The following is a 21,697-nucleotide window of genomic DNA, read 5'->3' as shown; positions in this document are numbered from 1 at the left end:
GCATGAGGGAACAGCAAAGGACTGGGTCCTTCCCTTCTAAGGACCATGCCCACACGCAGACTCCAACAGGGTGGGCGGACGCGACACGCACGGCGGTGGCGGCTGTTGCGCCTGTGCGACAGCGCGAGGCGAGACCGCGACTCCGCGAGACGCTGGACTCAATGCCACGTGACGCTGTCGACGCGTTGCGATCTTCGCGACACCGTCCGACCCAGACGAGCGACGACGAATCGCGGTGAGCCACCAGCAACACGAGTAGATGTCTAGATCAGGCAATAGAACGAACGTGATTACTGAGACAATAGAACGAACATGATTATCATTTTAAAGAAAGTGACCAAGCTGTCAGGTGTGATTAACTGTTAGAAGCCCATACTGTTACATATGCTGATTTAACTCCTTTTTTACTCAATTCATGTTTTCTAGCGAAACTGTTTTTAGCTAATTGTTTCTCTAAATCTTAACAGCATCATGTCATCAAGAAAGTATGCTTTCGGCAGTGAGAAAAGGAAAAAAAACACGAATAGATGAGTTCATACAATCACAGAGGGGTTCTATGCATAAGTTTTTGAAGAATAATCCAAACACTTCAAGAGATCCAAACGAGTTGGTGATAGTTGTCTAGAAGGAACCAACACAGATTATTCCAGAAGATGAAGGTCCTCCTGATGACAATGTTGGCATTAACATGGAAGAAAACAATGTGAGTAATGATGAGCACATATTTAATTCAAATACTACAGAAAATAGTAGTCTTGATGAGGAACAGATGTGTCACATGGATATTTATGATCCAAGAAATTGGGATAATCTTAATAACAAAGCAAGGGATATATTAGTTGAAAAGGGGCCTATAAGAGAAGAGAATAGTGTATTCCCTTTCGACAATAATTTAAGGCATTTTGCATATTCTCATTATCATAGAAAAATGAGTAATGGAGAGCTACGTGACAGGAAATGGCTAGTTTATTCCAAACACTTGGATAAAGTATTTTGCTTTTGCAGTAAGCTTTTTAATTCTAAAAAGTGCAAGAGTTCATTGGGGAATGATGGGTATAGAGACTGGAAACATATCAATGAGAGGCTGAAGGAACATGAAATTACTGTTGAGCATATTACCAATATGAACTCATGGAATGAATTGAGAACTAGATTAGGCAAACAAGAGACAATTGATAAAGAGTTACAGCAGCAAATCTCCAAGGAGAAAGAGCGCATGAGGCAAGTACTGATGAGAATAGTTGCCATTGTAAAATTCCTTGGTAGACGTAATTTGGCTTTTAGAGGATCTAACGAGCAGCTTTATAATGACCAAAATGGCAATTTCTTAGCTTGTGTTGAGATGGTCGCAGAGTTTGATTTGGTAATGCAAGACCATCTTAGACGTATTCAAAATAATGATCTTCATTATCATTATCTTAGCCACAAAATTCAGAATGAGTTGATTTCTCTTATGGCTTCTGACATTACAAATTCTATCATCAAGATTGTTAAAGAGGCCAAATATTTCTCAGTTATTCTTGATTGCACCCCAGATGTTAGTCATCAAGAACAAATGACTTTGTTGGTTCGATGTGTTAACATGAGTGAAGGTAAAATTAAAATAGAGGAGTACTTTCTTGGTTTTCTGAAGGTAGATGACACATATGGTTCTAGGCTCTTCAATGTTTTAGTTGATTCCATTAAATCCTTTGGTCTTAACATTGATGATATTAGGGGACAAGGTTATGATAATGGTTCTAATATGAAAGGAAAACACAAGGGAGTTCAAAGTCGATTGCGTGATATAAATCCAAGAGCCTTGTATATGCCATGTGCTTGCCACAGTCTTAATCTTACTCTTTGTGATATGGCTAAGTCTTGTAGCAAAGCTGACTCCTTTTTTTGGAATTGTGCAATGGATATATGTCTTATTTGCTGGTTCTACTAAAAGATGAAAATTTTTGCTTGATCATATTGATGGTTTAACTGTGAAATCTTTGCACAACACACGTTGGGAGAGTCGTATTAAAAGTCTTGCAGCAATTAGATATCAAGCTTCTCAGCTAAGGGCAGCTTTACTTGCATTGAGTGAAGATAGAGATGTAGAACCAAAGGATAGAAGTGATGCAAAGAATTTATTTGAAGTACTTGGCAGCTTCGAATTTATATTTGGCTTGGTTATTTGGCATGTTGTTTTATTTGTTGTCAATAAAGTAAGCAAGAAGTTGCAGTCACCATCTATGTGCATTGAGTCTACCATGCAGCAGATACAAGGCATAATGGATTACTTTAAAACCTATAGAAATGATGGGTATGCTTCTAGTAAGGTCAATGCAATGGAAATTGCATCTGAAATGGGTGTCGAGCCATTGTTCCCAGTAAAGCGACGTGCTCTTAGAAAGAAGCATTTTGATGAAAATAATAGTGAGGAAGCACTCTTGGAAGGTGAGAAGGAATTTAAAGTTAGTTACTTCATGGTTATAATTGATATGGCAGTCCGTTCATTGGAGACTAGATTTCAAGAATTGGAATCATTCAGAGAATTATTTGGATTTTTAATGAGTTCAGCAAACTTGAAGGCATTGGATGGTCCTGAGCTAAAGTTGTGTTGCACAACACTAGCAACAGTTTTCTCTCTAAATGGTTCATCTGACATTGATTTAAATGATCTAATTTCCGAGTTGAGTGTTCTACAATTCACTTTGCCAGATACACCTATGACAGCTATGGAGATTTTTGAGTTTGTTACAAAGGCTGATTGTTATCCTAATGCTTCCATTGCTTATCAGATCTTGTTTACGATGCCTGTGACTGTGGCATCAGCTGAAAGAAGCTTCTCAAAACTAAAATTGTTGAAGAACTATTTGAGATCTACAATGTCTCAAGAGAGGTTAAATGGTTTGGCAACATTATGCATTGAGAAGCAATTGTTGGATAAGATCGATATTGATACCATCATCAATGACTTTCGCATCGAGGAATGTTAGAAGGAATTTTTAATGTAATTTAATATAGGAATTTATAAGGTAATTTAATATTTATGAATTGTTTCATATGAATATTGCTATTGCATCCGCAATTAAGTGTTTATATATGTGGATTTACATTTAGTACTATCAATGTCATGTATGTATAAAGGGCCTCGGATTATGGTTTTGCCCTGGGCCTCAAAAAAATCAGGGCCGGCCCTGTTCCTGAGGATAGCAGTACCCGGCTAGTTGACACAACAACGACAATAGCTCTACCCTACCAAGAAGGAGACTCGATCTATGACCCTGAAGCCTCTACTGAAGTTATCAACAACTCTGACAGTACAGAAACCAACGTTGATGACCGAACAACTCACGCTCGAGAAGTATTCATGATTCGCCATCCTCGATCACCATTGGTCCCCCAGAAGTGCCCAACGTCAGGTCTTTAGATGAATCCGAATCCAACATATCACCATTTACTCAGGGGCACGATGGTGAGACCAAGAGTCAGAGGCAAGCCAGAGAGAGAAAGAACAAATTGAAACAAGGATGTCAATGCCATGCTAAGCAGCGCAAGGAAGCTTAGATCAAATATGAGTCAGACCTAGCTGAGTACAAGAGGAGAAAATCAGAGCAAGAGGTCGAAGAAGGACGAGCAGCGAATACACCCTATGATAAGATCCAAGAAGCACAAGAAGAACTCAGGGCGACTTCACATCCCAATGAAAAATAAGAACATCTCTAGGACTTTCTCCGATCAACAGTCCTAAGGACACACGATGGAAGGGCCTGCTCAAGACTACCTGATAGGTCAACATCTCATGGTAGGAAGATCAAAATCAAAGGAAATCCGCTTTCGAGAGACTTGGACCAAGTGGAAGTCACAACAGAGAAAGTAGAAGAAATCATAGTCAAAACGACTGAGTCGAACAACCAAGAAAGGCCAGAAGCAAAGCACCTACTCGGATAGCCACGTAAAACTACTCTCACCAAGACAATAGTTGGCAAGAAGGGGGCGCTGAATCAGAATACACAGAAGCCAGAACGCACAATAGATTCCCTTGTTTTGCAAACAGATTTGCTTCAATATGATTGCCTCACAAGTTCAAGCTGTCCAACCACTCCAAGTATGATGGCAAGACCGAACCAAGGCAGTGGCTCAGGATTTACTCACAATCAATTGAATTGGCCAGAGGAGATGATGACATCAAGACCTTGTTCTTTCCCATGGCCCTAGAAACCATGCCCCTTCAATGGTTTGACAAATTGAATCCAGGATCAATCAGAAATTGGGAGGATTTGCAAAGAGCTTTTTGTGAAAATTTCATGGGTATCATTACACACCCAATCACCCAAGCAGAGTTAAAAGGACTCAAGCAGAAAGGAGGTGAAAGTCTCAGAAATTACTATCGACGATTTGGCGAACTACGAGCTCAAGTACACGACATCACCCAACGAGAAGTAATCGAAGATTTCTCTCACGGAATCATGGCTAGGTGGCAATTTCAAGACTTCTGCAAAGAAAACCCAAGAAACAATGAAGAATTCAGACAAACAGTGGAAAAGATGATTACCGCAGAGGAAAAGACACGAGAAAGATTCCTGGATAGAAACAACCGAGACATCCCAGACAAGCAAAATCATCGAAACAATAGACATTAGGAAAGAAAACATGGACCAGACAACACTATAGCAGTGACTAACAAATCAAGGAAGTTTTCCAAACCCAGAAGATATGACGACATTGAAAACATGCGTTGCATCCTGCACCCTAAAGGAAATCACACCATTGGAGATTGCTACACCTTCAAAGATCGATACACAAGAAAAGATAGTAAGGAGAATACCAAAGAAGGCAATCAGAAAAAGGAGACAACCACGAAGACAAGGGATTCCAAAAATCTAGGGGACAGTAGCAGTAATCTTTGTTGGGGTTCTAGATTCTAGAAGCAAACATCAAGAAAAGCTAGCGTTACGAACCATCATGGCAGCAGAACCGGCTACACCAAGATATCTCAATTGGTCACAGTATCCAATCCAATTTTTAAGAGAAGACCAATGGACTAGCGTGGGAAACGCAGGCCATTACCCATTGGTTCTAGATCCAACTATTGCCGGTATGACTGTCACGAAAGTACTAATCGATGGGAGAGCCGGATTCAACATCATTTTTTCAGAAACTCTAAGGAAGATGGGACTACAACTCGCTAGGATGATTACACCAACAAGCACGCCTTTTTATGGCATAGTACCCGGCAAGGCAGCAATGCCACTTGGACAAATCACTCTACTGGTTACTTTTGGGACTCCCTCGAACTACCGTATAGAGTTTATCAAGTTTGAAGTTGTGGATTTTGATTCATCATATCACGCAATCCTCGGGCGCCCAGCACTAGCAAAATTCATGGTGATACCGCATTATCCGTACCTGTTGCTTAAGATGCCAGGGCCTAATGGTGTCCTTTCTCTTTGGAGTGATTTGAAGCACGCTTTTGATTGCGATGTTTAGGCAATCTAAATTGCAGCAAAAGCACAGGTCACCGATGGAAGAAAAGAAATAGCCACTGTTGTAGCAGAAATGAGCCCAGAAGAGCTAGTGATACCGGCCAAAAAACCCAGCATCCTAGCACCACCAAAAGAAGCCGACGTCAAGCAAATCGACCTGGGCACCGGTGATCCCTCCAAAACGGCAACCATCAGCGCCCACCTCTTGGCAAAATAGGAACTCACGCTCACCAACTTTCTTCGGGACAACAAAGATATCTTCGCTTGGAAGCCAGCCGATATGCCAGGGGTTCCAAGAGAGTTGGCTGAGCACATAATTGATATCAATGAAGGCTCCAAGCCTGTAAAGCAACGACTACGATGATTCTCACCCGACAAGAAGGCAGCAATTAAAAAAGAAATCACAAAACTAATGGCAGCCAAATTCATCAGAGAAATCCTCCATCCAGATTGGCTAGCAAACCCAGTTCTAGTATAAAAAAGAATACGGACAAGTGGCGCATGTGTGTCGACTACACAGATCTCAACAAACACTGCCCGAAAGATCCATTCGGGCTACCACGCATTGATCAGATAGTTGATTCAATAGCAGGATCTGCCCTATTATCCTTCCTTGATTGCTATTTAGGATATCACCAGATCGCATTAAAGGAACAAGACCAGAGCAAGACATCTTTCATCACTCCATTCGGTGCCTACTGCTACAAAACCATGTCATTTGGACTCAAGAATGCTAGTGCCACTTACCAAAGAGCTATCCAAACGTGCCTTGGTGATCAGATCGGTGAAAACATAGAGGCATACGTGGATGATGTAGTAGTAAAGACAAAGAACCCAGATACGCTAATTGAAGACTTAAAGCAAACCTTCAAAAACCTAAAAAGATGCAGGTGGAAATTGAACCCAAACAAGTGTGCATTCAGAGTTCCTTCAGGGCAACTACTCAGATTCTTGGTTAGTCATCACGGAATCGAAGCAAGCGCCAAGTAAATTCGAGCCATAACAGAGATGGGCCCTCCTCGAAGTGTCAAAGATGTGCAGAAGCTAACAGGCTGCATGGCAGCCCTAAATCGTTTTATATCAAGACTCGGCGAAAAAGGGTTACCTTTTTTTAAACTGCTAAAGAAGACAGACAAATTCGAGTGGACAGAAGAAGCCAATGAAGCTTTCAAGAAGCTCAAGGCATACCTAACTTCCTCGCCCGTTCTCACACCTCCAATAAAATATGAAGACATGATGCTGTACATTGCGGCAACTTCTACTATGATCAGCACAACGATTGTCATAGAAAGAGAAGAAGAAGGGAGTGTATATAAAGTACAACGCCCCGTATACTACATCAGCGAAGTACTGTTAGAATAAAAAATCTGGTACCTGCATGTGCAAAAATTACTCTACACCCTTCTGATCACTTCACGCAAGCTTCGCCACTATTTTGAAAGCCACAAGATCACCGTGGTGACAGATTTCCCACTCGAAGACATCCTGCACAACAGAGACGCAACAGGGCGCATATCTAAGTGGGCAGTTGAACTCGGTGCTCTCAATTTCGATTTCACCCCACGAAAGGCAATTAAATCTCAAGCCCTGGCTGATTTTGTTGCCGAGTGGATAGAAATTCAACAACCCATGTCAAATACCATCCTTGATCACTGGAAGATGTACTTTGATGGATCACTCAAGCTAGGCAGAGCCGGTGTAGGCATTCTCCTCATTTCTCCAGATGGAAAACAACTCAAGTATGTCCTTCAGATACTATGGCAAGCTACAAACAATGAAGAAGAATACGAAGCCCTCATCCACGGGCTACGAGTGGCAATTACCCTCGGAATCAAGTGTTTACTCGTATACGGGGATTCAGCAGTAGTCATCAATCAAGTCAACAAAGATTGGGACTGCACCAAAGAAAACATGGGCGCTTACTGTGCTGAAATACGAAAGCTCGAAAAACATTTTCAAGGATTAGAAATTCTACATGTCCTGCGTGATTCTAATATTGCGGCAGACGTTCTCGCCAAGCTTGGATTGGATAGGGCAAAGGTCCCACCTGGTGTATTCATAGAGGAGTTATTAGCTCCCTCTATCAAACAACCCGGTGAGATAACCCCTGAAATCCCAGCTAAAGGCACCCAGATTTTGGTAATCACCACTTCATGGACCCAGATTTTTATTGATTACATCAAAGAGAATAAGTTGCCAGCGGAAAAAGAGGAAGCTACCCGTGTTATTCACAGAAGCAAGAACTATGTCCTAGTGGGAGACAAGCTCTACAGAAGAGCCGCATCATCAGAAGTACTCCTAAAATGTGTCTCATTTGAAGAGGGCAAAGAGATCCTAGACGAAATACACTCAGGTTGCTGTGGAAATCATGCCGCTTCAAGAACACTAGTCGGTAAAGCATTCCGCACAGGATTCTACTGGCCAACCGCTTTGAAAGACGTAGAAGAACTTGTCAGAAGATGCAAAGGTTGTCAAATGTTCGCAAGACAAGCTCATGTGCCAACTCACAATCTCATATGCATCCCACCCGCTTGGCCTTTCTCCTGTTGGGGGCTAGATCAAGTAGGACCTCTCAAGAAAGCAAAAGGCAGTTTCGAGTAAATCTTCATAGCAATTGACAAGTTCACCAAGTGGATTGAATACAAACCACTTGCAAAATACAGCGCAACCAAAGTAGTTGAGTTCATCCAAGACATTATGCACTGCTTCGGCATGCCCAATCGAATCATCACAGATTTGGGTTCTCCCTTCACAGCCACTGAATTCCAAAGTTGGGCACAGGACTGCAGCTTCAGAATAGATTATGCATCAGTCGCACATCTAGAGGCCAACAGATAGGTAGAAAGGGCTAATGGACTCATACTAGCTGGATTAAAACCAAGATTGTATGAAGAACTAGTGGACTATGGATCAAAATGGATTGAAGAATTACCCAAGGTCGTATGGGAGCTACGGACTCAAATAAGTAGAGCCACCGGATACTCACATTTCTTCCTGGTTTACGGATCAGAAGCTGTACTACCTGCTGACTTGATCTGGATGTCACCAAGGATAGAACAATATGACAAAGGAGAAGCAGAACACACCCGAAGATTAGAGCTCGACTGTACAAAAGAAGTCAGAGTAAACGCTACCCTTCAATCAGCAAGATACCTCCAAGGATTAAGGCGCCACTACAACAAGAATACCTAGTCTCGATCCTTACAAGTCGGAGACCTAGTACTAAGAAGAATATAAAAAACTGACGGATGCCATAAAACTACTCAGTCCATGGGAAGGTCCTTTTATCGTCAAAAAAGTCCCTGGACTAGGCACATACAAGTTGGCAACTGAAGACGGAAAAGAAGTCAACAATACATGGCACATCAGCTAGCTAAGAAGATTCTACGCATGAAAACAACTCAAGGGAAAATATATACACAAGCCACAAGAGATCAATGTTCATGATCAATAAAGATGGTGCTCATCAACAACATATGTACTATTATGACTTATCAATGTTCATGATCAATAAAGATGGTTCTTTCTCGACAACATATGTCTTATTATGGCTCTCCACGAGTTGTTTCCAATGAGCATACCGGCCAAGAGCAAAAGAGCTGAAAAGATGCTTGAGCCCACCGATGAGGGTAGCTAATAAGCTAACACCCGAACCAAAAAAGCAAAATGGCTAAAAAGACGCCTGAGCATACCGGCTGAGAGCAAAAGAGCTAAAAAGATGCTTGAGCCCGCCGATGAGGGTAGCTAATAAGCTAACACCCAAACCAAAAAGCAAAATGGCTGAAAATACGCCTGAGCATACCGGTCGAGAGCAAAAGAGCTAAAAAGATGCTTGAGCCCGCCGATGAGGGTAGCTAACAAGCTAACACCCGAACCAAAAAGCAAAATGGCTGAAAATACGCCTGAGCATACCGGCCGAGAGCAAAAGAGCCAAAAAGATGCTTGAGCCCGCCGATGAGGGTAGCTAATAAGCTAACACCCGAACCAAAAAGCAAAATGGCTGAAAATACGCCTGAGCATACCGGCCAAGAGCAAAAGAGCTGAAAAGATGCTTGAGCCCGTGAAAGGTCCTAATGGCTAGAGGGGGGTGAATAGCCTAATAAAATTTCTACAACAACACTTAACAAAATGGTTAGACAATTATGAGGCAAAGCAAGTGTTGCGCTAGCCTACTCAAAATGCAATCCACCTACCACAATTCTAGTTTAGATAGTGTCTATTCACACAATAGCTATGACACTACCCTATGTTAGTGTGCTCTCAAAGGCTAACTAAAGAGCCACACCAACCAAGCAAGCAAGCTCTCACAACTAGCTACACTAAAGAGCTTGTCAACTAGTTTGCGGTAAAGTAAAGAGAATGATCAAGAAGATTATACCGCCGTGTAGATGAAGAACCAATCAATCACAAAGATGAATAACAATGAAGACCAATCACCTCAGAATCAATGATGAACACAATGATTTTTACCGAGGTTCACTTGCTTGCCGGCAAGCTAGTCCTCATTGTGGCGATTCACTCACTTGGAGGTTCACACGCTAATTGGCATCACACGCCAAACCCTCAATAGGGTGCCACACAACCAACACAAGATGAGGATCACACAAGCCATGAGCAATCCACTAGAGCACCTTTTGGTGCTCTGCCGGGAAAGGTCAAGAACCCCTCACAATCACCACAATCGAAGCCGGAGACAATCACCACTCTCTGCTCAACGATCCTCGCTGCTCCAAGCCGTCTAGGTGGTGGCAACCACCAAGAGTAACAAGTGAAATCCGTAGCAAAACACGAACACCAGTGCCTCTAGATGCAATCACTCAAGCAATGCACTTGGATCACTCCCAATCTCACTATGATGATCAATCAATGATGGAGATGAGTGCGAGGGCTTTGCCTAAGCTCACAAGGTTGCTATGTCAATGAAAATGGCCAAGAGAGTGAGCTTGAACCGGCCATGGTTCTTAAATAGAAGCCCCCACGAAATAGAGCCGTTGTACCCCTTCACTAGGCACTGATCCGGGTGACTAGACGCTCCGGTCCAACTGACCGGACGCTGCCCCTTAGCGTCCGGTCGCCCGATGGCAGCCACGTGTCTCCTGCATTCAACAGTGAATGTTTGATTTCAATGGTCAAAAAGTTGGCCGGACGCTCCGATAGAGTTGACTGGACGCTGAACCCTCAGCGTCCGGTCGTTTACAGTAAGGGTCCAAAACATGTTTTTGCCGACCGGACGCGTCCGGTCAAGCTTGACTGGACACAGCCCAGCGTCCGGTGCTTAACCCTAATCACTGTGCCGACCAACAACACGACCGGACGCTACCCTTCAGCGTCCGGTCGCTGAGTGACCTAATGTCCAGTCAGTTGACCGACACTAGCATCATTGCGACCAACTCCATTTCACCTCTAACTTCTTCACCCTTGCTCAAATGTGCCAACCACCAAGTGTATCACCTTGTGCACATGTGTTAGCATATTTTTCACCAACTCCATTTCACCTCTAACTTCTTCACCCTTGATTGCCTTGGTGCCCTAAAATGATTCTTCCAATTTCTTCCATGCCTCATGAGCTCTCTCAATGTTCTTGATTTGCTCAAATGTTCTCTCATCCAAAGCATCATGGATGGCACTAAGAGCAATGTCATTGTTTTGGAGTAGCAATTCTTTGGTGGCGGTGGGAGCCTCTTCATCTTCTATCTCAATTTTTGTCTCTACCACCTTCCAAATCTTCCTATTGATTGACTTGATATATGTTGTCATCTTAGCCTTCCAATAGGGATAATTTGAGCCATCAAATTGGGGTGGCTTCTTGGTGTTGTTGATTTGAGCCATTTATTACACCGAAGGTTGTTAAGCCTCAAATCATGGTGACCTTGGCTCCGATACCACTTGAAAGGTCCTAATGGCTAGAGGGGGGGGGTGAATAGCCTAATAAAATTTCTACAACAATACTTAACAAAATGGTTAGACAATTATGAGGCAAAGTAAGTGTTGCGCTAGCCTACTTAAAATGCAATCCACCTACCACAATTCTAGTTTAGATAGTGTCTATTCACACAATAGCTATGACACTACCCTATGTTAGTGTGCTCTCAAAGGCTAACTAAAGAGCCACACCAACCAACCAAGCAAGCTCTCACAACTAGCTACACTAAAGAGCTTGTCAACTAGTTTGCGGTAAAGTAAAGAGAATGATCAAGAAGATTATACCGCCGTGTAGATGAAGAACCAATCAATCACAAAGATGAATAACAATGAAGACCAATCACCTTGGAATCAATGATGAACACAATGATTTTTACTGAGGTTCACTTGCTTGCGGGCAAGCTAGTCCTCGTTGTGGCGATTCACTCACTTGGAGGTTCACGCGCTAATTGGCATCACACGCCAAACCCTCAATAGGGTGCCGCACAACCAACACAAGATGAGGATCACACAAGCCTCGAGCAATCCACTAGAGTACCTTTTGGCGCTTCGCCGGGAAAAGGTCAAGAACCCCTCACAATCACCACGATCAGAGCCAGAGACAATCACCACTCTCTGCTCAACGATCCTCGCTGCTCCAAGCCATCTAGGTGGCGGCAACCACCAAGAGTAACAAGCGAAATCCGCAGTGAAACACGAACACCAAGTGCCTCTAGATGCAATCACTCAAGCAATGCACTTGGATCACTCCCAATCTCACTATGATGATCAATCAATGATGGAGATGAGTGGGAGGGCTTTGCCTAAGCTCACAAGGTTGCTATGTCAATGAAAATGGCTAAGAGAGTGAATTTGAACCGGCCATGTGGCTTAAATAGAAGCCCCCACGAAATAGAGCCGTTGTACCCCTTCACTGGGCACTGATCGGGGTGACTGGATGCTCCGGTCCAACTGACCGGACACTGCCCCTTAGCGTCCGGTCGCCCAATGGTGGCCACGTGTCTCCTGCATTCAACAGTGAATGTTTGATTTCAATGGTCGAAAAGTTGACCGGACGCTCTGACAGAGTTGACCGGATGCTGAACCCTCAGCGTCCGGTCGTTTACAGTAAGGGTCCAAAACATGTTTTTGCCGACTGGACATGTCCGGCCAAGCTTGACCGGACATAGCCCAGCGCCCAGTGCTTAACCCTAATCACTATGCCGACCGACAACACAATTGGACGCTACCCTTCAGCGTCCGGTCGCTGAGCGACCCAGTGTCTGGTCAGTTGATCGATGCTAGCATCATTGCGACCAACTCCATTTCACCTCTAACTTCTTCACCCTTGCTCAAATGTGCCAACCACCAAGTGTATCACCTTGTGCACATGTGTTAGCATATTTTTCACAAACATTTTCAAGGGTGTTTGTTCTCCACTAGATCCTAAATGCATATGCAATGAGTTAGAGCATCTAGTGGCACTTTGATAACCGCATTTCGATACGAGTTTCACCCCTCTTAATAGTACAGCTATCAAACCTAAATGTGATCACACTCTCTAAGTGTCTTGATCAGCCAAAACAAAATAGCTCCTAGTGGTTTATACCTTTGCCTTAAGCTTTTTAGTTTTTCTCTTTCTTCTTCCCAAGTCCAGGCACTTGATCATCATCATGGTATCATCATCATGCTATGATCTTCATTTGCTTCATCACTTGGAGTGTGCTACCTATCTCATGATCACTTGATAAACTAGGTTAGCACTTAGGGTTTCATCAATTCACCAAAACCAAACTAGAGCTTTCAATCTCCCCCTTTTTGGTAATTGATGACAACCCTTATACAAAGATATGAATTGAAATTCAATTGAATCCATGTTGCTTGCCCAAGCATATTTACCATGTGTAAAAGGATATGGACAAGTTTCATGAACCCCAAGTGGTAGCAATTGCTCCCCCTACATATGTGCTAAGAGTTTGGATTGTAGCTTGCACATATGCTTAGATAGGAAATATAGGAGTCAATGTCTACCACATGATGCTAAGGTATAAAAGATGGACCTTTGAAGCGTGATACCAATCGGAGTGCACCAATATACCATCCTTAGCACCATGGTTAGCTCAATACCACTTAGAAATATTTGGAAGTGAAATTACTAGATATCCTATGCATGCTAGTTTTCATTTTATCATTCAAACCGACAACTAGCATACACCATACAAGCATAGATATTGAATTTTAAAACTTATACCATGCAAGCAAACATATGAAATGCACACTCAAATGCACCATACAAGTTCATGAGCTTGCTCCCCCTACTTGTGTGCTCAAAATTTTAATTGATCCATTTCCATATATCAAGATATCTTTATGTTTCTCTCCCTTTATGATATTTCTCCCCCTTTTTCACTATCTTTACTACTATCTTTGTTTCTCTCCCCCTTTGTCATCAATGACCACAAAGGTTCAAAATATAGATAGTATTACATGTAGGATCGAGATTATCAATGTCAATCAATGGGGTGAGGATCATTTTCCCAAATGTGGTCCAATCTAGATCATTTGCCAAAGATATTTAACTCGGTTTGATCCAAGGACAAGCTTCTTCACACCTCCAAATAAGGGTTATCTTGTACCATGTTGAGTTAAACACTTAGAGCTCATATTCTAGATTAAACACTAGGTTTACAAGCCCATAAACATGTCATATGCTATCACTAGATCAAGTCAAGCATAGAAGCAATAGTGATACCATATAGACATCAAAATCATTTGATTTTCATGAATGAGCCTAATAAAATAGAACCACTTGAAAGGTCCTAATAAAATTGAAAATGTGACTACATGCACTAATCATGTCCTTAGCAAAGATGTATGTCATGCCAATCAACTTTTACCTCGGATTGCTCGAAGGAGAGGCATGTCATATGAGTGGGGGGTGCATCAACACATATTTGAGAAATCCAATATGTTCAACTCATTCCTTAGCTTGCAAAACCTTTTCTCATCCAATTGCTTGGTGAATATATCGATAAGTTGATCTTCGATGCCTACACTCTCAATGCAAATGTCTCCTTTTGTTGGTGATCTCTTATGAAATGATGGCGGACATCAATGTGCTTTGTTCTTGCATGTTGAACCGGATTGTTGGTTAGCTTGATTGCACTCTCATTGTCACATAGCAATGGCACTTTCTTGAATTTGATTTCAAAGTCACTCAAAGTGGCCTTCATCCAAAGTACTTGTGCACAACAACTACCGGTGGATATGTATTTGGCTTCGGCGGTTGATAATGCAACACTATTTTGCTTCTTTGATGACCATGACACAAGTGATCTTCCTAACAATTGACATGTGCCCGAGGTGCTCTTCCTTTCAACCTTGCATCCCGCATAATCCGAGTCGGAGTAACCAACTAGTTCAAACTTTGCTCCTTTGGGATACCACAAACCAACATTTGGTGTATGCTTCAAGTACCTCAATATCCTCTTTGTAGCCTTCAAATGACTTTCTCTTGGTGAGGCTTGAAATCTTGCACACATGCATACACTAAACATGACATCCAGCCTTGATGCGGTTACATAGAGTAGGCTTCCAATCATAGACCGATACAACTTTTGATCCACCATATTTCCACTTGCATCACTATCCAAGTTGCCATTGGTTCCCATTGGTGTGCTAATGACTTTGCTATCACTCATGCCAAACTTCTTGATCATATCCTTGATGTACTTGCCTTGACTTACAAATGTACCATTCTTCAATTGCTTGATTTGAAGACCAAGGAAGTAACTCAACTCTCCAATCATGGACATCTCAAACTCATTAGCTATCATCTTTCCAAACTCATCACAAAAGTTTTGATTGGTTGATCCAAATATGATATCATCAACATAGATTTGCAATACAAATAGATCTTTTCTAATCTTCTTGATGAAAAGAGTGGTGTCAACTTTGCCCATTGTGAACCCTTTAGAGAGTAGGAAATCCCTCAATATCTCATACCATGCTCTAGGTGCTTGCTTCAAGCCATACAATGCTTTGTTTAACTTGTACACATGGTTGGGCTTCTTGTCATCTTCAAAACCGGGAGGTTGCTCAACATATACTTCTTCATTGATGTAGCCATTGAGAAATGCACTCTTAACATCCATTTGATAGAGCTTGATGTTGTGGGCACAAGCATAGGCTAGCAAGATTCTTATTGCTTCCAATCTAGCAATCGGGACATATGTTTCTCCAAAGTCAAGACCTTCAACTTGAGTATAGCCTTGTGCTACCAATCTTGCTTTGTTCCTTACTACTATCCCATCTTGATCTTGCTTGTTTCTAAAGACCCATTTGGTTCCAATCACATTGTGTCCCTTTGGTCTCTCTACTAATTCCCATACTTGATTTCTTGTGAAGTTATTCAATTCTTCATGCATAGCATTCACCCAATCAACATCCTTCAAAGCTTTCATCTATCTTCTTTGGTTCAATGGATGACACAAATGAGAAGTGTTCACAAAATGATGCCAATCTTGATCTTGTTTGTACACCTCTTGAAATATCACCAATGATTGTATCCAAAGGATGATCTCTTGCAATACTTGTTGGTTGGAGCAATGGAACTTGATTGCTTGCACTTGCTAGATCATTGGGTTGAGATGATGTACTAGCCACTTGATCTTGATCAATATCATGAGAGTCACTTGCACTAGCTTGATTTGTATCATCTTGCACATTTGAGTTAGAGAGCACTTGCACTTGATCAATCTTCATCATCATTTACTTGCCTAGGGCCTTAATTCACCAACATCCATGTTCTTCATGGCATTTGAAAGTTGAATGCCTCTAACATCTTCCAAGTTTTCATTTTCTACTTGTGAACCCTTGGTTTCATCAAATTCAAGCATCATGAACTTCCTCAAGAGTACCACTATCCAAATTCCAAACTCTATATGCTTTGCTTGTAGTGGAATAGCCAAGTAAGAATCCTTCATCACATTTCTTGTCAAACTTGCCCAATCTAGTGCCTTTATTCAAGATATAGCATTTGCAACCAAAGACCCAAAAATATGCAATGTTGGGCTTTCTACTGTTCAAGAGTTCATAAGGTGTCTTCTCTTTCAATCGGTGACAATAGAGGCGGTTGCTACAATAGCAAGCCAGTGTTGATAGCTTCAGCCCAAAAAGATTGACTCACATTATACTCACTAAGCATAGACCTTGCCATATCAATAAGTGTTCTATTCTTCCTCTCAACAAGGCCATTTGATTGTGGAGTGTATTTGACCAAGAATTGATGTCTAATTCCAAATTCATCACATAACTCATCAATTCTAGTATTCTTGAACTCACTACCATTGTCACTTCTAACTCTCTTGATGGTTGTTTCAAACTTATTGTGAATGCCCTTGACAAATGATTTGAATGTTGCAAACACATCACTTTTGTCCACTAGAAAGAATACCCATGTGTATCTAGTATAGTCATCCACTATCACAAATCCATATTTGTTTCCACCGATACTAGTGTATTGTGTTGGCCCAAACAAATCCATGTGCAATAACTCAAATGCTTTACTAGTGCTCATCATGCTTTTCTTAGGATGGGTGTTTCCAACTTGTTTGTCGGCTTGACAAGAGCTACAAAGCTTATCCTTTTCAAACACAACATCTTTCAAGCCTTTAACTAAGTCATACTTAACCAATCTATTCAATTGTTTCATTCCAACATGACCAAGCCTTCTATGCCATAACCAACCCATGCTAGACTTAGTGAATAAGCATGTAGACAATCTAGCTTCACTAGCATTGAAATCAACCAAGTATAGATTCTCATATCTAAAGCCTTTGAAGATCAAGTTAGAGCCATCTACACTTATGATTTCTACATCATCTACCCCAAATATGCATTTGAATTCAAGATCACACAATTGAGCCACGGATAGCAAATTGAAGTTCAAGCTTTCTACTAGCAACACATTGGAAATGCTCATGTCATTGGATATTGCAATCTTACCAAGCCCCTTGACCTTGCCTTTGCCATTGTCACCAAATGTGATACTATCATAACCATCATTGCCATTGGTGTTGATTGAGTTGAACATTCTTGCATCACTGGTCATGTGTAGAGTGCACCCACTATCAAGAACCCAATGCCTTCCTCTAGCTTTATAATTAACCTACAAAAGAAGATCAATTCCTTTTGGGTACCCAAACTTGCTTGGTTCCTTGAAGGTTAGTCACTAGGCTCTTTGGTACCCAAATGGCTTTCTTCTTTGAGCCCATCCATGGTTTACCAATGAACTTAGCCTTCACACCATTTGTACCCTTAGTAAGCATATAGCATGAATCAAGCTTTATGAAGGATACATTAGCATTTTTGCTCTTGTTTTTGCATTCTTGCTCATTGTGACCCACTTTCTTGCAACTAGTGCAAAACCAACCATTGTTCTTCACAAAACTAGTCTTGTGAGGAGCGAAGGCCACTTTGCCTTTCTTGGGGGTATAGCCCAATCTGTCTTTGTAGAGAGAAGCTCTTTGGCTACCCTAAGCACATAAGCAAGCGGTCCTCACCACCATAAGCCTTAGCTAAGGTGTGAGTGAGCTTAGTGACCTCCTTCTTGAGGTTCTCATTCTCAACCACTAGTGAGGTGTCACAAGTGAGACCATCACTACTAGATGAGGTAGAAGTGGAAGTGCTACAAGAAGGGTTAGTAGGAGCAACAATGATAGGCATAGATAGTGATTCATCAACTATATCACAAGTTAAACCTACATCACAAGTTTCAACATGCTTATTTTTATCTTGTTCATTAAGCAAAGTGGAATGAGCCTTTTCAAGCCTTTTGTGAGCCTTGCCAAGCTTCTCATGGGCTTCCTCTAGCTTCTCATGAGTTGCTTTGAGCTCATCAAGGGCTTGCTTAAGGGCTTTTACCTCCTTATTCAAGCTCTTGCATTCCCTTCTCTTAATGTCAAAGTGTTCTTTAGCATCTTCTAGCATGTCAAATAATTCATCCTTAGTAGGTTCATCATCATCACTATCACTATCATTTTCATTTTCATGTTCATTATCATCAACATGTTCTTCATCACTTTCATCATCACAAGATTGTACCTTAGTGGCCTTAGCCATGAAGCATGATGAAGATTCGAAAAGAGAAGGCTTCTCATTGATGGCAATGCTTGCAAGAACCTTCTTGGTGGTCTTGTGATCATCACTATCGTCATCATCATCACTTGAGGAAGCATCACTATCCCAAGTGACTACATATGAACCACCCTTCTTCTTCTTGAATGCCATCTTGTCCTTCTTCTCTTTCTTTTCCTTTTTGTCCTTCTTCTTGTTCTTCTTGTTGTCATCATCATTGTCGCTATTGTATGGGCATTGAGCAACAAGATGATCTTTGCTTCCACACTTGAAGCACCTTCTTGACTCTTCTTTGTTCTTGAATGAAGATTTCTTTCTTCTTTCACTGGTAGCCCTTCTTCACCATGAACTTGTCAAATCTTTTGACAAAGAGAGCCATCTTCTCATCATCATCATCATCCCAAGATTCATCTTCCTCACTTGATGTTTCTTGCTTTGCTTTACCCTTGGATGATGTGGCTTTGAATGCCATGCTCTTCTTCTTGTCATCCTTCTTTTCTTCTTTCTTCTCCCTCTTTTCTTCCTTCTCATCATCATCTCTATAAGCATCATCGGTCATGATATCTCCCAAGATTTGATTTGGTGTCATTGTATCCAAACTAGACCTCACTAGAATAGTGACCAATGTACCAAATCTTGAGGGTAAGCATCTCAAGAACTTATTTGAGAATTCCTTGTCCTCTATCTTCTCACCAAGTGCCTTGAGATCACTTACAATCACTTCCATCAGATGGAACATGTCTGGCACACTCTCATCTTCCTTCATCTTGAAACTAGCAAATTTATCCTTGAGAATGTATGCCTTTGCACCCTTGATTGCCTTGGTGCCCTAAAATGATTCTTCCAATTTCTTCCATGCCTCATGAGCTCTCTCAATGTTCTTGATTTGCTCAAATGTTCTCTCATCCAAAGCATCATGGATGGCACTAAGAGCAATGTCATTGTTTTGGAGTAGCAATTCTTTGGTGGCGGTGGGAGCCTCTTCATCTTCTATCTCAATTTTTGTCTCTACCACCTTCCAAATCTTCCTATTGATTGACTTGATATATGTTGTCATCTTAGCCTTCCAATAGGGATAATTTGAGCCATCAAATTGGGGTGGCTTCTTGGTGTTGTTGATTTGAGCCATTTTTTACACTGAAGGTTGTTAAGCCTCAAATCATGGTGACCTCGGCTCCGATACCACTTGAAAGGTCCTAATGGCTAGAGGGGGGGGGGGGGGTGAATAGCCTAATAAAATTTCTACAACAACACTTAACAAAATGGTTAGACAATTATGAGGCAAAGTAAGTGTTGCGCTAGCCTACTTAAAATGCAATCCACCTACCACAATTCTAGTTTAGATAGTGTCTATTCACACAATAGCTATGACACTACCCTATGTTAGTGTGCTCTCAAAGGCTAACTAAAGAGCCACACCAACCAACCAAGCAAGCTCTCACAACTAGCTATACTAAAGAGCTTGTCAACTAGTTTGCGGTAAAGTAAAGAGAATGATCAAGAAGATTATACCGCCGTGTAGATGAAGAACCAATCAATCACAAAGATGAATAACAATGAAGACCAATCACCTCGGAATCAATGATGAACACAATGATTTTACCGAGGTTCACTTGCTTGCGGGCAAGCTAGTCCTCATTGTGGCGATTCACTCACTTGGAGGTTCACGCGCTAATTGGCATCACTACGCCAAACCCTCAATAGGGTGCCGCACAACCAACACAAGATGAGGATCACACAAGCCTCGAGCAATCCACTAGAGTACCTTTTGGCTGCTTCGCCGGGAAAAGGTCAAGAACCCCTCACAATCACCACGATCAGAGCCAGAGACAATCACCACTCTCTGCTCAACGATCCTCGCTGCTCCAAGCCAGTCTAGGTGGCAGGCAACCACCAAGAGTAACAAGCGAAATCCATAGTGAAACACGAACACCAAGTGCCTCTAGATGCAATCACTCAAGCAATGCACTTGGATCACTCCCAATCTCACTATGATGATCAATCAATGATGGAGATGAGTGGGAGGGCTTTGCCTAAGCTCACAAGGTTGCTATGTCAATGAAAATGGCTAAGAGAGTGAGTTTGAACCGGCCATGTGGCTTAAATAGAAGCCCCCACAAAATAGAGCTGTTGTACCCCTTCACTGGGCACTGATCGGGGTGACTGGACACTCCGGTCCAACTGACCGGACGCTGCCCCTCAGCGTCTGGTCGCCCGATGGCGGCCACGTGTCTCCTGCATTCAACAGTGAATGTTTGATTTCAACGGTCGAAAAGTTGACCGGACGCTCTGACAGAGTTGACTGGACGCTGAACCCTCAGCGTCCGGTCGTTTACAGTAAGGGTCCAAAACATGTTTTTGCCGACCGGACGCGTCCGGTCAAGCTTGACCGGACACAGCCCAGCGTCCAGTGCTTAACCCTAATCACTATGCCGACCGACAACACGATTGGACGCTACCCTTCAGCGTCCGGTCGCTGAGCGACCCAGTGTCTGGTCAGTTGATCGATGCCAGCATCATTGCGACCAACTTCATTTCACCTCTAACTTCTTCACCCTTGCTCAAATGTGCCAACCACCAAGTGTATCACCTTGTGCACATGTGTTAGCATATTTTTCACAAACATTTTCAAGGGTGTTTGTTCTCCACTAGATCCTAAATGCATATGCAATGAGTTAGAGCATCTAGTGGCACTTTGATAACCGCATTTCGATACGAGTTTCACCCCTCTTAATAGTACAGCTATCAAACCTAAATGTGATCACACTCTCTAAGTGTCTTGATCGCCAAAACAAAATAGCTCCTATGGTTTATACCTTTGCCTTGAGCTTTTTAGTTTTTCTCTTTCTTCTTCCCAAGTCCAGGCACTTGATCATCATCATGGTATCATCATCATCATGCTATGATCTTCATTTGCTTCATCACTTGGAGTGTGCTACCTATCTCATGATCACTTGATAAACTAGGTTAGCACTTAGGGTTTCATCAATTCACCAAAACCAAACTAGAGCTTTCAGCCCACTGATGAGGGTAGCTAATAAGCTAACACCCGAACCAAAAAGCAAAATGACTAAAACTAAGCCTAAGCATAAATCAGAGCAATTTCAAGACAAGACCCTCCAGCGCCTTGTTCCAAATAGCAAGAGGCTCAGGGGCTACACTTAGAAGATCCCAAGAAGCACTACATGGTTTCACTCAGG

The 21,697-nt window shown here is 42.1% G+C and overlaps 1 protein-coding gene across 1 annotated transcript; it reads left to right on the top strand.

The window, feature by feature from the left end:
- The first annotated feature begins 778 nt into the window (after positions 1-778).
- Positions 779-2,969, top strand: LOC136495690 (uncharacterized). The gene is made up of 2 exons (XM_066491552.1): positions 779-1,803; positions 2,285-2,969. Exons 1-2 carry the CDS (start codon positions 779-781, stop codon positions 2,967-2,969), a joined length of 1,710 nt encoding a protein of 569 aa, XP_066347649.1.
- Positions 2,970-21,697: the final 18,728 nt, after the last annotated feature.

The sequence above is a fragment of the Miscanthus floridulus genome, chromosome 12 (genome assembly GCF_019320115.1).
Source record: "Miscanthus floridulus cultivar M001 chromosome 12, ASM1932011v1, whole genome shotgun sequence".
NCBI lineage: Eukaryota > Viridiplantae > Streptophyta > Magnoliopsida > Poales > Poaceae > Miscanthus > Miscanthus floridulus.
The sequence above is the reverse complement of the archived record's forward strand: the minus strand, read 5'-3'. Positions and strand labels throughout refer to the sequence as shown.